General features: G+C 42.6%; 1 protein-coding gene across 1 annotated transcript in view; it reads right to left on the bottom strand.

Moving 5' to 3' along the window:
* Window positions 1–13,938, bottom strand: part of LOC144508868 (kinesin-like protein KIF18A) — an 83,067-nt gene that overhangs the window by 25,076 nt on the left and 44,053 nt on the right. Inside the window, exons 10-12 of the mRNA XM_078237082.1 lie at window positions 7,671–7,833; window positions 4,306–4,470; window positions 3,145–3,266 (exon numbers count right to left, since the gene is read on the bottom strand). Of these exons, the coding sequence (XP_078093208.1) occupies window positions 3,145–3,266; window positions 4,306–4,470; window positions 7,671–7,833 (450 nt within the window). The remainder of the gene's footprint in view (window positions 1–3,144; window positions 3,267–4,305; window positions 4,471–7,670; window positions 7,834–13,938) is intronic.

Raw genomic sequence — 13,938 nt, 5'->3', positions numbered from 1 at the left:
TTGCAGTTTAGACGGGGACCATGTAGTTGTGAACAGTTTGGGTTAGTGCTAGTTTGCACAATTGCATTGTTTAATTTTGCTGCAAAAATCAATGGCCAATTACCTTTTTGTCAAGTGGTATTAGGGAATGTGCTGTCCCCTAATAGGGCGACAGCCAAGTTCGAACCTTTACTAGTGACTCAACTAAGGAATAAAGTTTATTTATTGTCACAAGTGCGCTTGCATTAACACTGCAAATGAAGTTACTGTGAAAATTCCCTGGTCGCCACACTCCAGTGCCTGTTCAGATATACTGAGGAAGAATTTAGCACGGCCAATGACTTTCGGACTGTGTGAGGAAACCGGAGCACCTGGAGGAAACCCACGCAGACACGGGAAGAACGCACAGACAGTGACCCAAGCCGGGAATCGAACCTGGATCCCTGGCACTGTGAGGCAGCAGTGCTAACCACTGTGCCGCCTCGAATATTGTGGATGTCTGTGTGGGTTACCTCCGGGTGCTCTGCTTTTCCCCCACACACCATCCATGTGCAGGTTAGGTGGAATGGCTTTGCTAAATGGCCCCTTAGTGTCCCAAGTTGTGTAGGTAAGGCAGATTAGGGGTTACAGGGATCAGCAAGGCGAGCAGGGGGGTAGCTTTTGGGGCTAAAGGGATCAAGGAATATAGTGGGAAGGTAATATCAGGATATAGGAGGAATTTGATTTGATCATCAAATTCAGGATATTGAATTTGATGATCAGCCATGATCATAATGAATGGCGGAGCAAGCTCGAAGGGCCAAATTTTCTATTTTCTATGTATGTTTCCACGTACATCAGCCAGACGAATATTACCAACCATGAGTCATAGAGGTTTACAGCATGGAAACAGGCCCTTCGGCCCAACTTGTCCATACCGCCCCCTTTTTTTTAAACCCCTAAGCTAGTCCCAATTGCCCGCGTTTGACCTATATCCCTCTACACCCATCTTACCCACGTAACTGTCTAAATGCTTTTTAAAAGACAAAATTGTACCCGCCTCTGCTACTACCTCTGGCAGCTCGTTCCAGACACTCACCACCCTGTGTGAAAAAATTGTCCCTCTGGACACTTTTGTATCTCTCCCCTCTCACCTTAAACCTATGCCCTCTAGTTTTAGACTCTCCTACCTTTGGGAAAAGATATTGACTATCTAGCTGATCTATGACCCTCATTATTTTATAGACTTCTATAAGATCACCCCTCAGCCTCCTACGCTCCAGAGAAAAAGTCCCAGTCTATCCAGCCTCAGCTTATAACTCAAACCATCAAGTCTTTGTAACCTAAAATGGAGTATATTCAACAGTAAATGAACTATCCATGGTTTTCTTGCCTTAGCAGCATACTCAAAGCATACTGCAGCATTTTTATTACTCATTTCCTACGCAACACCCTGTTATGGTTAAGGTCAGGGGCAACCATCAAGTGATCAAGAGCTCCTGCAATGATGAATTAAAATGCAGCATGCTGTGAAACAGAAGGCTATTAAGAAGGTGAAATGACATTCATAGGTTGCATTATTCTGCAAGAGTATGCAATTAAATAAGACCAGCCCCAAGTTATCATTCCCTATAAAAATGCCTGCCAGAAATCATGGACAGATAGGTGTTTCTGGCAGATAGGTGTTTCTGGACTGAAGTCTTAAATCAAGCCCATTTGTACGTATATCTGAGGTCTGAAAAGAGCATGGTTTGAAGTTAGTGGTGAGGATTGACAAAGGGCACTGGCAGTTGTTACCAGAGATCTGACACCGAAGGATTGCCACAACAGAGAGAATCAATGGGAATCAAATTGAAGCACCACTCATTGCCTTCTCGGACTGCCCCGGATTATGGCAGGAGTTATTACGTGAAATTGGTGATATTAAATCTGAGGAAGCAGCATTGCACCACTTCTTGAAGCTGTGGTTTCTTTATCTAGAATGCCCCACAGTAAGGTCCAGGTGAAAATCTTTATTCTCTTCCACTAATACTGCGACAAGCAGGTCACCCGACAGAATCCCGACAGTGCAGAAAGAGGCCATAAGACATAGGAGCAAAATTAGGCCACTTGGCCCATCGAGTCTGCTCCGCCATGCAATCAAGGCTGATATTTTTCTCATCCCCATTCTCCTGCCTTTTCCCCATAACCCCTCATCCCCTTATTAATCAAGAACCCATTTGGCTCATCAAGCCTGCACCGACAACAATCCCACCCAGGCCCTATCCCCGTAACCCCATGTGTTTACCCTGCTAATCCCCTTGATACTAAGGGACAACTTAATAAAGTCAATCCACCTAACCTGCACATCTGGACTGCAGGAGGAAACCGGAGCACCCGGCCGAAACCCACACAGACACGGAGAGAATGTGCAAACTCTACACAGACAGTCACCCAAGGTTGGAATCGAACCCAGGTCCCTGGCAGAGAGGCAGCAGTGCTAACCACTGTGCCAACGTGCCGTCCTTTTGTAGAAAGATACATTTGTCTGATAGAAATATCCCAGAAGAAACCCCTAATCTAAATAAAAGTCAAAATTAATTTGAGTAAATATCTCGAGTGAAGGTGATTTCTAACTCAATCACAAAACACGTGGTCAATTATTGAGCAAGTAATCCCTTCTCTCCTTATCCAGATGAAGGTGATGCATTACATTGCTGTCTAGCACAGAACATTCCAGTTTCAATTATGGGGGGATAATTTTTGAACTTGGAAGTTATGCTGGGTATATATTTCAGGTCTATCTCTCCATTTATCAAGTCATTTACTTTTCCAATTGTCTCCCCTCCTCTTCTAAGTACAATTATAGCTCTGCAGGTGACTGGCATACCACTCATATTAAGCTGTCCTTCCCAAGAGTCTGGACAGTGGGAGTCAGCAGATTCTTCAACCTTGGAGACTATCGTAGCCGGGCCCAACCTTGTCTTCACTCAATATACCTCAAAAGGAGGCGACAGAAGCCAGAACCCTGGCTAATTTCATGCACATCCGCCCCCAAGGCCAAGCTCTTGAGCCAAGTACAATTATAGCAGGCTAACGTCCCATCTTGTTTCAAGATAAACCAACTTATCATTGAACAGCATTAAGCCTGGGACACTCCCATTAGCCCACCACACACTTAATGCCCATCCGCTGATTCATCCTTACTTTTCTGACTGTCGACGGTCTCTTTCCTGGAGCATCATCAGGTTGGTCATGTAATCGTTCTGTTGCTTGTAGCTGTACAATTCAGTCTCCAATAGCAGTTTTTGCAAATTCAATTTCAGGACCTGTTCAGCAGTACATTTTGAAAGAAATTAATAAAATAGTCATGGGACCCTTCACTTTCTGTAGGCACAATTGCTTGCCACAGCTTCCATCCTCTCATTTAAGTTTATTCATTAGTGTCACAAGTAGGCTTACATTAACACTGCAACGAAGTCACTGAAAATCCGCGAGCCACCACACTCAGTGCCTGTTCGGGTACACTGAGGGAGAATTTAGCACAGCCAATACACCTAACCAGCAGGTCTTTCGGACTGTGGGAGGAAATCGAAAACCCACGCAGGGATGGGCAGAATGTGCAGACTCTGCATGATGTGGAGATACCGGTATTGGACTGAGGTGGGGGCACAGTAAGAAGTCTCACACCAGGTTGAAGTCCAACAGGTTTATTTGGTATCACGAGCTTTTGGAGTGCTGTTCCTTTGTGAAGAGTACACATCTGATGAAGGAGCAGCGCTCCGAAAGCTCGTGATACCAAATAAACCTGTTGGGCTTTAACCTGGTATTGAGAGACTCTGCATGGGCAGTGACCCAAGCCGGGAATCTAATCGGGGTTCCTGGCGCTGTGAGGCAGCAGTGTTAACCACCATGCCGGTCTCATGCAGTCTACACGCACAATTAAGCCTGGAGGATAGAATATCTGGACCATCAATTGTCATTATTACTATCAGGAGAAATTGCAACGATGAGTGCTCCAAAATCAACAGTCATGGAGTGCTTTTGTTTTAACTGGGTTATCCATTCAGCAGTACGGGAGAAACCTGAACTCATGCAGCACCAGCATGAGGCAAGTCCAAATGACCAACAGTCCTAAGATTGGAAAGCATGGCCTTCTGACTTGAAAGGCCACGCTGCATTTTTGAGCTTTAGTCTGCCCCTACGGCCTAAACTTCCTTCAAAATTTAATGTCAATGTCACTTTTGTTCATTTTAAGGTAAAGCAATGGGAAAGGAATAAGAAACAGTTGTTAAAAATTTGTTTAACTCAGTGCCCAGAAGGGACAAGCATGACTGACATTCCAGCAGAAGTTAACCTCTCCCTTACCTGAGACACTGGCCGGTTTTTGCCATCTGGTTTTATTTTAGTCCCCAGTTCGGATAGGAGGTTGCCGTTCTCTTTCAGCCTTTTTTCGACTTGTTGCATCTGTTCCAGCAGGTGGTCGTGGCGCCTATTGGAGGAAGCCTGGCTACGTTCAAACTTACAGGAAGCCTGTCCCAATGGAAGATCCAGAATTACAGTAATATGTAATTGATTCATTCACAAAACTCTGAAGCGGCAATTGTAGTCTTAAAAAAAGGTCAAAATTAATGACACAAACTATTTAAAATTGCATTGTACTTTGAAAGGAGTAACAGCTGTTTTATTTGAAAGCTTAGAATCATAAAAAATTCATAGAATCCTACATTGCAAAATGTGGCCATTTGGCCCATCAAGCCAGCACTGACAACAATCCCACCCAGGCCCTATCCCAGTGTTCCCCTGACACTCGGGGGCAATTTAGCATGGCCAAATGACTGGCAAATATTTGTAGTGCAGGAAATTGGAGCATAAGGAGGAAGCCCATACTGAAACGGGGAGACACACCACACAGACAGTCACCCAAGGCCAGAATTGAACCCGGGTCCCTGGCACTGTGAGACAGCAACGCTAACCGTGCCGCCCTAAAGTTGGAGAGATATTCTTCACATCTACCATAATGCACAAAAAGGAAACAAACCTCACATTTATGTTGAATCTTTCACGAGAATTTGTATTTATTTACTTCCTTTAATTTAACAAAAGGCACTTCACACAAGCATTATCAAACAAAACTTAACAACCAGCCACAAAGGGAAATTAGGGCAGGTGACCAAAAGCTTGGTCAAAGAGGTAGGTTTTAAGGAGTGTCTTGGAAAGAGGTAAATGAGGTACAGAAGCAGAGAGCTTTAGGAAGGGAATTGCAGATCTTAGGGCCTTCACAGCTGAAAGCACAGTCATCAGTGGAGGAGCAATTCAAATCATGAATGGCCAAGAGACCAAAATTAGGGGCGCAGACAGTTTGGAGGATTGTAGGGTTGGAGGAGATTACTGAGATTGGAAGGGGCAAGGCCATGGAGATTTGAAAGCAAGAATGAGAAGTTTTAAAATGGAGGCGTGACTTAGCCGGGAGCCAATGGAGATCAGCAAACACCGAATTAATGGTAGTAATGCACCACAGCCAGCGAATGCTTAAAATGAACTCAAATTATGGGAGGGTAGAATTTGGGAGGCTGGCGAGGATTGCACAAGAATATTCACATCTAGTAGTGACGAAGGCAGATGGGCGGAGACGAGGCAGAGTCAGGCAGCGCTATGGAGGTTGAAATAGGTGAGCCTTACTGATGGGGTGGACATGTGGTCGGAAGCCCATCTTTAATGCCCAGAGCCCAAAGTTCCAAATGATCTGGTTCAGCCTCAGGTAGCTGCCATAGAGTGAGATGGAGTCAGCAGCTAGGGAACAGAGATTGTGGCAGAGGCCAAAGACAATGACATACTAGGGACATCAGAAACCCTGTCACAGTTAATGGAAAAGTGCAGCTATTGTGTTTATGTTGGCAAATTGTGCGCCAACATGTGCACAGCAAATAATCTGATTTTTTACAATGCTGGTTTGAAGGATAAATATTCTCCAGGAGAATTGGACTGCTATTTTTTGAATAGTGCCATTGAACATTTCATGGCCAGCTGAGAAAACAGTAGACAGAATCTCAGTTGAGTGTATCCTATGAAAGCTGGTGCCTCCAGCTGGTCAATGAATTTTATCAATACCAATTTGGCTTGTCATAGCAATTTTAGTAGTGACTCAAGGGAAGTACACAAGTCAGTTTTACCCCTTGCAACATTCTGTCGTGTTCCTGCGGGCAATTAGATCTGCACATGCATCAGTCTTTTACTTTGGATAGGATAACGTCTTGGATAAGGCATTCTATTGAGCAGCGGGTAACGTGAAAGAGATAAATGCCTTTTTGATGGTTATTCATTTATTATTGGCACTATACTTATCTATTATTCATTATTTGATTTGATTATTATTGCCACATATATTGGGATACAGTGAAAAATATTGTCTCTTGCACGCTATACAGACAAAGCATATCGTTCATAGAGAAGGAAAGGAGAGAGTGCAGAATGTAGTGTTCCAGTCATAGCTAGGGTGTAGAGAAAGATCAACTTAATATGAGGTAGGTCCATTCAAAGGTCTGATGGCAGCAGGGAAGAAGCTGTTCTTGAGTCGGCTGATTACCATAACCATCCTGAATTTTGTTCAGGTTGTAGCTGAGGAGATGGCTTTTAAGGTTACTGGATATGTATATCCGCTAATTATAACCATACTTTAGGCTAGTGTGCACCAGCTGTATATTATTACAAATACTGATAGGCACTTATTACAGATATTTTAAATGAAAACAAAAAAAAAACAAGTTTTGTTTAATCTATTTTCTCAGATGTTAACATGCAGAAGGAAGAACACTTTTAAAAATAAGTTTATTTATTACTGTCACAAGTAGGCTTGCATTAACACTGCAATGAAGTTATTGTGAAATTTTGCGATTTCTGTCATCCCCTTTGGGGAATTATTTTGCCTGTCATTTAGAATAACCTCCTGACAGAATGAGAGGCCTCATAGTTTCATAAGACAGTGAGATTTTGATTTTAATACTGATTTCACTAAAATGGCAACAATTTTAAGACAAAGACCTCTACTTCCTAAGCTCCTAACTTATTTTACTGTCATTTTCTGGATTCCTGAATGCATGGCAGGTGAGAATGATTCGAAAAGAACCTACCAACAGGAGCTTTGATTATTACAAACAGGTGCAGAGAGTTTCTCAACTGTTATCTACAAATCAGCAAATCTTGCTGGACAGCCAAATCCAGTAAAGCAGTTAAAGTAGGTTTAAGAGTGACTAGTCAGGATTCACTGTGAAAATGCAGACAAATCAGTTTTGGTCACTGCTTTAAAATGTCATTATTCTGTGCTTCCGCCTAAAGATGAAGATAATTTCAGACAGTAAAGCAATCAGAGTAGAAAATGTCTCAATGATCTGGCTCCACTTCTTGCCTTGCCATGACAGTATATGAGCACCAGAGTTTATAAATGGGAAACATGGGCAAGATGTGACAAAAATATACAGAAGTATAGATTTGTAGTCAAAGACCACCAACAGGCAACACTTTTTTTTACATTATAGATCGAGTACAGAATCAATCATTTAAGCAATGACTAAAATGAATGCTGAACATCAAAAGGCTGTTATACTTCAATCTTACATCTTTGCAAAGGCATCCCAGTCGAATCTTGTCCCAAACTGCTCAATTAACTAGCACCCTGGCATCCAATAAGAGTGGGGTATTCAATTTAAATTCCAATTTAAAGTGGAAGGTCTTACCTGTTCCAATCGCTGTTCTGAACACAGTATTTTAATCCGCTCTTGGTCCCGTAACCGAAATGATGTTTTCAGCTCCATTTCTTTAGCATTCGTTTCCAAGTCAAAATAGTTCTTCTGATTCTTTTGGCAATGAGCAAAAACCTCCTGCAAAGACCTCATTAAGCTGGGCATTGAGAAAAGAAAAAAAAAGATGGTTTGAAAACGGTTCTCAGAATGGCAAATCTGCCAGCAGCTTATGCAAAGAATTGTGACTGATGAACTTATGGTTTTGTAAACTCAAAGAAGCAAATGCTGTGGTCATTGGCTGAGGACTAAACTAAAGTTAAACAAGAGTGCTTTAGTTTTGTCTTTGTAGGTCTCAAACTCCACTAATAAAGTTTAAATGCATATTGCAATTAAATTTTTGTCACAGACAGCACTCAAATCCAGGCAATTTACCTACCAAGACCAAGGAAGTTGATTTGCAATTAACTGCATTGCATCTCAAATAAAATACCCTCTACTTTTTTTTAAAGAGCATGTGGACAATTTGAATTGCATAAGTCCTTAAAGGGATCTGCAAGAAACTTCCGGGTCGTTATATGGCCAAGCACCTCAGAGGAAACATTGATCCGAAAGTCACGGTGGCACAGTGGGTTAGCACTGCTGCCTCGTAGCACCAGGGACTCGGGTACGATTCCCGGCTTGGGTCACTGTTTGTGTGGCGTTTGCACGTTCTCCCCGTGTCTGTGTGGGTTTCCTCCGGGTGCTCCAGTTTCCTCCCACAGTCCTAAAGACGTGCTGTTCAGGTGCATTGACCATGCTAAATTCTCCCTCAGTGTACCCCAACAGGCACCGGAGTATGGCAACTAGGGGATTTTCACAGTAAATGTAAATCTACTTGTGACTAATAAATAAATAAACTTTAACTTTTAAAGACCCATAGGTGCTGGCAACTCTCTCCAGTGACTGTCTGTGTGGAGTTTGCACGTTCTCCCCATGTCTGCGTGGGTTTCCTCCGGTTTGCTCCCACAGTCTGAAAGACGTGCAGGTTAGGCACATTGACCGGAGTGTGGCGACTAGGGGAGTTTCACAGTAACTTCATTGCAGTAAGCCTTATTTGTGACTAATAAACAAACTTTTTTAAAAAACCTTTGTTTTATTTGTACAGACAGGTCTTGGTTTTGATTTAAGATGTTACTCTGTACTTGCGCAATAGCGTCAAGCAAAATTCAAAATGACATGCCAGTAAATAGGTCTGGGTTTCCTTGGTCTGAATGACTAGATTGCCAGGGTTTGGGTGCTGTCTATGACCATTAACAACCTGCTTGTGCACCTCGGAAGTAGAGGCAATGCCCCCACCAAACCTGGGATCAGAATTCAAATCCAGTCTGGAGTGATGGAATAAAGATTCTGCTCTTTGACATCAATACAGTGCTAAATAATCACAGTGAACTCCATCACAAACCAGTGTCTTTTAGGCATTGATCCATTACACAAGACTAACCATAATCCAATATTATTTGCCAGTGATACTTAGAAATCAGTGATTTGTTAATGGAATGCGAGGGCTCTTCTGAAATTTGGGTTAAAGTGGCAAAGCTGCTTTCAACAGAAAGGATAGAGTGGGCATAAATGGGGCTTTTTCCATGTTGGCATACAGTTGATCGTGGAGTATTGCAAGGATGAGTGCTCGGGCCGTGGCTGTTTACAATCGATATCAATGATTTAGATGAAGAAACTGATTAATGTATCAAAGTTTGCTGATGATACCAAGCTGGGTGGGAAGGCAAGCTGTGGGGAGGTCAGAGAGTGGTTAAGTGAGTAGGCAACAAGATGACAGGTGGAGCATAATGTAGGGAAATGTGAAGTTATTAAGAGTATGAAAGCAGAATTTTTTTTAAGAGGTGTGAAACTTCAAAATGTTGATGTCCAAAGAACCTTTGCTGTGATGTTCCAAGGAACACAAAGTTAATATGCAGGTGCAGCAAGCAATTAGAAAGGCAAATGGCATGTTGGCCTTTATTGCAAGGGGATTAGAATACACAACTAAATAGCTCTTACTACAGTTGTACACAGTTTTGGTGAGATCACATCTGAAATACAGGGTGCAGTTTTGGTCTCTGCATTTAGGAGGGATATACTTGCATTGGTGGCAGTACAGCAAAAATTCACTAAATTAGTCCTTGGGATGAGGAAGTTGCCTTATGATGAGTAAATTTGACTTGTATTCTCTGGAATTTAGAAGAATGAGAGGTGGTCTTATTGAACTCTACAAAATTCTGAAAGGGCTGGATAGAGTAGAGGCCAAGAGATTGCTTCCATTGGTCAGAGAGTCAAAAACATTGGGACATAGGCTCAGGATAAGGGGACAATCATTCAGGACTGAGATAAGAAGAGATTACTTCACTCAAAGAACTGTGAATCTCTAGAAGGATGTAGATGCTCCATCATTGAAGACATTTAAGGCTGGGATCAACAGATTTTGGAGGAAGGAAACCAAAGTTGAAGATTAAGATCGGCCATGATCATATTGAATGGCAGAGCAGGCTCAAAGGGCCATATTGTCTACTCCTGCTCCCATTTCTCGTATTTATTTCTGCAATAGATAGCTGAACAAATAATAAAAAGTTACCCAGCACTTTGTCATATTGAAAAACACCATGTTAAAATGTCAAATTGATTGAAATAATCGTTGAATTTTTCTCACTGAAGCAGAAAACTCTTTAAAGGGCTTGACAGGGTGGATGATGGGAGGATTTCATTTGCCTGGGGAGTCTAGAACTGGGGGATCACAGTTGCTGAATAAGGACTGAAAGGCCTTTGACCTGAAATGTAAACCTTGTTTCTCTCTCCACAGATGTTTCCAGATCTACTGAGCATTTCCAGCTTGTTCCATTTTTAATTTGCCAAATGCTGGATGGGTCAAATCTTAAGTGATGACTTTTATTCCTGTAATTACAGTTCAGATGATTGCAATCACGGTTCATTTACAATTATAACTGGGGAGGGGGGGGAGCAATTCATTTAATGTAGATAACCCTCATCACCCCAGAGCACAAGCTGCATGTATTGTCTTAGCTGGACCATTGGAGAATACTCTGGATAAATGCAAATGCTTCTCCACAAGGAAAGAACTCATTTCACATCACTTTTGTACGCATCCTAAAAAAACCTTTGTCTACTTATCCTAAAGTGGTGCATTACCAAACAGCTACTGAGGTACTAAAAAGAGTGGCAAGGATTACATTAGAATCATAGAATCCTACAGTGCAGGAGGAGGCCATTCGGCCCATCGAGTCTGCACCGACCACAATCCCACCCTGGCCCTATCTCCATAACCCCATGCATTTACCCTAACTAGTCTCCCTGACATTAAGGGGCAGTCTATCATGGCCAATCCAGCTAACCCGCACATTTTTGGACTGTGGTAGGAAACCAGAGCACCCGGAGGAAACCCACGCAGACATGGGGAGAATGTGCAAACTCCACTCAAACAGTGACCCAAGCTAGGAATTGAACCCAGGTCCCTGGCGCTGTGAGGAAGCAGTACTAACCACTGTGCCACCCCAATTACACATGATAAGGAAACATTACATATGATGAGGAAAGAGCTTGAACCTATATCCAGATCCTCAGAATCTCCCAAAGTACTTTATAAATAATAAATTACTTTTGAAATACAGTCAGTTTGCATTCTGCAGGGTACCAGAAAATAAGATAAATAACCAGTTAATCTGGCTGTTTTGGATGAGGGACACACATTGGTCAGGACAAGACGAGTAATTCCTGAGCATCTTTAAATAAAAGACATGGGATCATTAACGTCCAACTGAACTGATACATTGGTTTAACCAAGGCCCAAAATCTACAAACATGCAGCACTCTTTCCGTGCAGGACACAGTCCATATGTCATCAGTGCACGGAAATAAATAGTCTCGTCTTACTGGGAAAGTTTATGCAAAAGGAATTGGGTATTACGGCAAATAAATGTTTTCTCTGATCATCCTTATGTGGCTATTATAAGCAAGTCAAATGGGTCTTGTGCAATTGGCCTCAGCAATGTCAAGCCGAAATAGGGTGGGGAAGGTGGGAGACCATAAGACATAGGAGCAGAATTAGGCCACTCGGCCCATCGAGTCTGCTCTGCCATTCAATCATGGCTAATATTTTTCTTATCCCCATTCTCCTGCCTTTTCGGTTCATCCCCAGATGACATGCCAATTGTAGTTGTGTTAAAAAGCAGAGCACCAAGGAGAGAATTATCCCAGCTGCACAAATTCTTCAACACCTCCTCAGGCCATTTACAGAAGTGGTATTGGATGAGGCCAGGGAGATGTCTGTAGTCACTTTCCCATGCTCTCAGTCAGCATCGTGGGCACATGGAACAAAAGCTGACAAAGGTTGACAATGTTTAAAAATACCTGGGAGTTGCAAAGTTGCAAAGCACCTCAGGGTGCTCTGGTTTCCTCCCACAGTCTAAAGATGTGCGAGTTAGGCTGATTGGCCGTACTAAATTGACCATAGTGTCAAGAGGACTAGTTGGGTAAATGTGTGGGGTTATGGTGATAGGGCCTGGATGGGATTGTGGTTGGTGCAGATTCGATGGGCTGAATGGCCTCCTTCTGCACTGTACGGATTCTATGATTCTATAAGTTCCCTCAAGAGTACACTGCAGCAGCAAAGCAACTAAAAGCTGTAAAAAGAGTAGATGTGCCTGAAGTCAGGGCCTAACTTGATGCTGAAGAGAAATGCCTGGGCAAATCCAAAACAACTTTGCAGCAACGGACTTGCAACGGTATCCTGAACAGCCAAGGCGGCAGGCATTTGGAATGTCCAATGCAGACTCTAGCTAAATATTCCCAGTAACCACCCAGGAGCAGGGCAGGGGAAAAAAAAGAACAAAGATAAGTGACGTTTTTTCAATCGCTCAAATAAATTATAATAATTCCATCTGTCTCTGCGCAGCCCCTTCAGGGTTCCCGAGGCCACTTCCAAATCCAAAATCAATCATCTTAACATTCTGCGGGGAAATAACCTGTTCACCTGGGCAATCTACTGAAACATTCTTGACATACCTCAGGCAAAAAGAGAATAAAGTCACCTTTAGCACACACCTGTTCCCTCAGCATTCAGAGGGTTAATGCCTGGGAAGTCAACACATGTCAGGTTGTTCAATGCACAAGACAAATGGGAAGTTTCACTAGAATGGGCCAAACTCTTGGAACTAACAAATGGACAATCGAGCAAAATTTATCCCTCTCTGTTTCCATAACAGCATCAACATGTCTCCTCTCCCACAATCTTTAATGCAGTTTGATGTGTTGTCTTCCAAACATTCAACTGAAAGGCCCGTAAGAATTTATATAGCGATCACAGTAGCTTTAGGAATTATGGCCCTGGAGATTAAGACTGGAGAGGCTGTTTGAGATTCTGACAGTTTCCCTGCACATATTACCCTGTTCAATACATTATGTAGAAATATAGGGTGGTGGGCAGAGGAGACACATCCACAATTCCTCTTTCTTATAGGGCATTGAAAGATTTGCCCAAAAAAATGAAATAGTGGTGGTCTTTGCTTTTGATTCTCACAAATGGATTTAATGCACATTTTCATTTCCTTCAGCCATCATGCCCCCCTGCCACGTGTGTCAAAAATGAAGGCAAAACTAAGTGCTGTCCAACTCTAGTGTACAAAAAACACTAAATAATGCATTCCTCAGCTCAAACAGCAGGCCACGTTAAAGGGGTATACAAACTGCACTGTCATGGAGGATATTTTCCATAGCTCACAACAAAAGCACCTCAGTTCAATGCCATATTCTCTACCTGAACAAATTCAATATGCACTAGCATAGTTAAAAAAAGAGACAATCCCTTACTTGGTTTGAATATTGTGTTTAAAAGCATGCTAGTGTGGGGTTTGGAGGGTAACTTCCAGGGGGTAGTGTTCCCATTCATCTGCTCCTCTTGTCCTTCTGGGTGGTACAGGTCGCGAGGCCGGTTTTATGCAAAGCCCGGAAGAATTTATTCTATGTGGTCATTGCTATGTCAGTGTAAGTGTCAAACACCAGTTACTCACCCTGCTCTCTCCGTCTATGGTTCACTGATGGTGTATTACAGAGCTATTCAGACCTAGAACGTGCCAATATTGAACTCATGTCTCCACCTACTTTTATACTGGCTGCTGGTGGAGAGTTTGCACTGAGTTTCAAGAGCAATTCCAATGCAAATCTACTAGATTCCTGAGAACCAGCATGCAGAAGGAACTATTTTTACTGAAGATGA

Source organism: Mustelus asterias, chromosome 21 (assembly GCF_964213995.1).
Source record: "Mustelus asterias chromosome 21, sMusAst1.hap1.1, whole genome shotgun sequence".
NCBI classification, from domain to species: domain Eukaryota; kingdom Metazoa; phylum Chordata; class Chondrichthyes; order Carcharhiniformes; family Triakidae; genus Mustelus; species Mustelus asterias.
This window is presented reverse-complemented; position numbering and strand designations above follow the sequence as displayed.